A 1,474-nucleotide genomic window follows, 5' to 3' on the forward strand; every position below is an offset into this window, starting at 1 on the left:
CCACTGCCCACGCCAACAATGAGACGGCCCCGAGCGATCCGGCGAGCTTCACTGCGGGCGCCGGCGCGGAGGCGGTCATTGACGATCGGAAGATTGACGACCTGCTCAGCTTTATCAACGGTGGTGATGAGAATGAGGAAGGAGGTGGTGGCAATAAGAAGCGAAAGAGCAAGGCCAAGAAGAAGACCAAGCAGTCGAAGAAGCAGAAGAACAAGGAGGACAGTGCTGGTAACGGTAATGGCAGCAAAAAGAATGGCCAAACCTCGCTGGAGAAGACGAAACCTCCAAAGCAGAAACCAACGCCCTCGATTTCCAAAGTGGATGATGAAGAGGAACTGGAAGAGGAGCTGGAAGATGAAGAAGAGGAGGAGGAGGAAGTTGTGGAGCTGCTGAGCAGCGTCGAGGTGAAGCAGGAAAAGGAAGAGGTGAGGAAGGAGGAAAGGGCTAAACCTTCGCCAAAAGTAAACGGCCACGCAAAGACCACTGCCGCCGCCCACAAACCGCTGCCGCCAAAGTCGACCTTTAGTTCTGACAAAGCAAAGACAAAGGCAAAGACCAAAACAAGCGTTCCCATCAGCCGCACTGCCACACCTCCACCTCCTCCTCCGACCAAAGCAGTCATCAGCAATGGGGCTCAGACGAATGGCCTTGATGATGATATTAGTAACGATAATGAGGAGGACGAAGAAGACGAAGGAGATGATGATCTCGAAGAGGAAAAGGAGGAGGCTCACAACAGTGAAGAGGAGGAGTTCTCTGACGAGGAGAACAACAAGCATTTGGCCTCGGAGGAGAGCAGCGGCAGTTCTGATGAGCAGCAGGAGCAGATCGAGCTGAACATCTCCAATCCAGGTGAGTGCTAGCCATTTTGAAATGTTTACCTGCAAAAAGCCTAATCCCCAAAATAATCTCTAATGGTTGAATCATCACAGAGGAGGTCTTCATGCCGACGGACATTGACCTGGACAGCGAGGATATTGACGACTTTGAGAAGGACCTGGAGCGCTTCAAGAGGTAAGAGGAGGAGGCCTAAAATAGTTTCTAAAATCTAACGCCTACTTTCTCTTCAGATTCTGCTACGACACCATCTGCGGCTACACGCTGGACTCTTGCAAGCTGAAACTGGCCATCAACGTCAAGGAGATCTTCAGTAGAGGAGCGGCGGCGACGAAGCCGTCGACCACTACGCACAACTCCAACAACGCCTGTTTCGCCGCCTCATCGGTTGGAGGAGCACCTCAGTAAATGAACACCACCACCACCACCATTGTCATCTTAATCTTAATCTCAACTGATGATATATACTAACCACCGATCACCAACACATCATCACCGCATTCATTCATTTCACTACATTACACATTGCATACCACACATAGCNTCTTGTTTCGAGTTTGGCAACTGATTTGCCCGATTTACTCTGCTGGTGGCGCCCCTAGCGGAAACGCCAAAAACTAAGCCAAATAGTTTCCAT

General features: G+C 50.7%; 1 protein-coding gene across 1 annotated transcript; it reads left to right on the forward strand.

Annotated features, from left to right (window-relative positions):
* Window positions 1-46: 46 nt before the first annotated feature.
* LOC108356765 (DNA ligase 1-like) lies at window positions 47-1,245 on the forward strand (the record flags this gene model as incomplete). Its single annotated transcript, XM_017607868.1, has 3 exons — window positions 47-852; window positions 933-1,014; window positions 1,071-1,245. Coding segments are annotated over 3 exons (1,063 nt in total), but the record flags the coding sequence as incomplete, so codon positions are not given.
* Between the last annotated feature and the right edge of the window lie 229 nt (window positions 1,246-1,474).

The sequence above is a fragment of the Rhagoletis zephyria genome, unplaced genomic scaffold (genome assembly GCF_001687245.7).
Source record: "Rhagoletis zephyria isolate East Lansing unplaced genomic scaffold, Rhagoletis_zephyria_1.1 Rzeph_scaffold_64831, whole genome shotgun sequence".
NCBI classification, from domain to species: Eukaryota; Metazoa; Arthropoda; class Insecta; order Diptera; family Tephritidae; genus Rhagoletis; species Rhagoletis zephyria.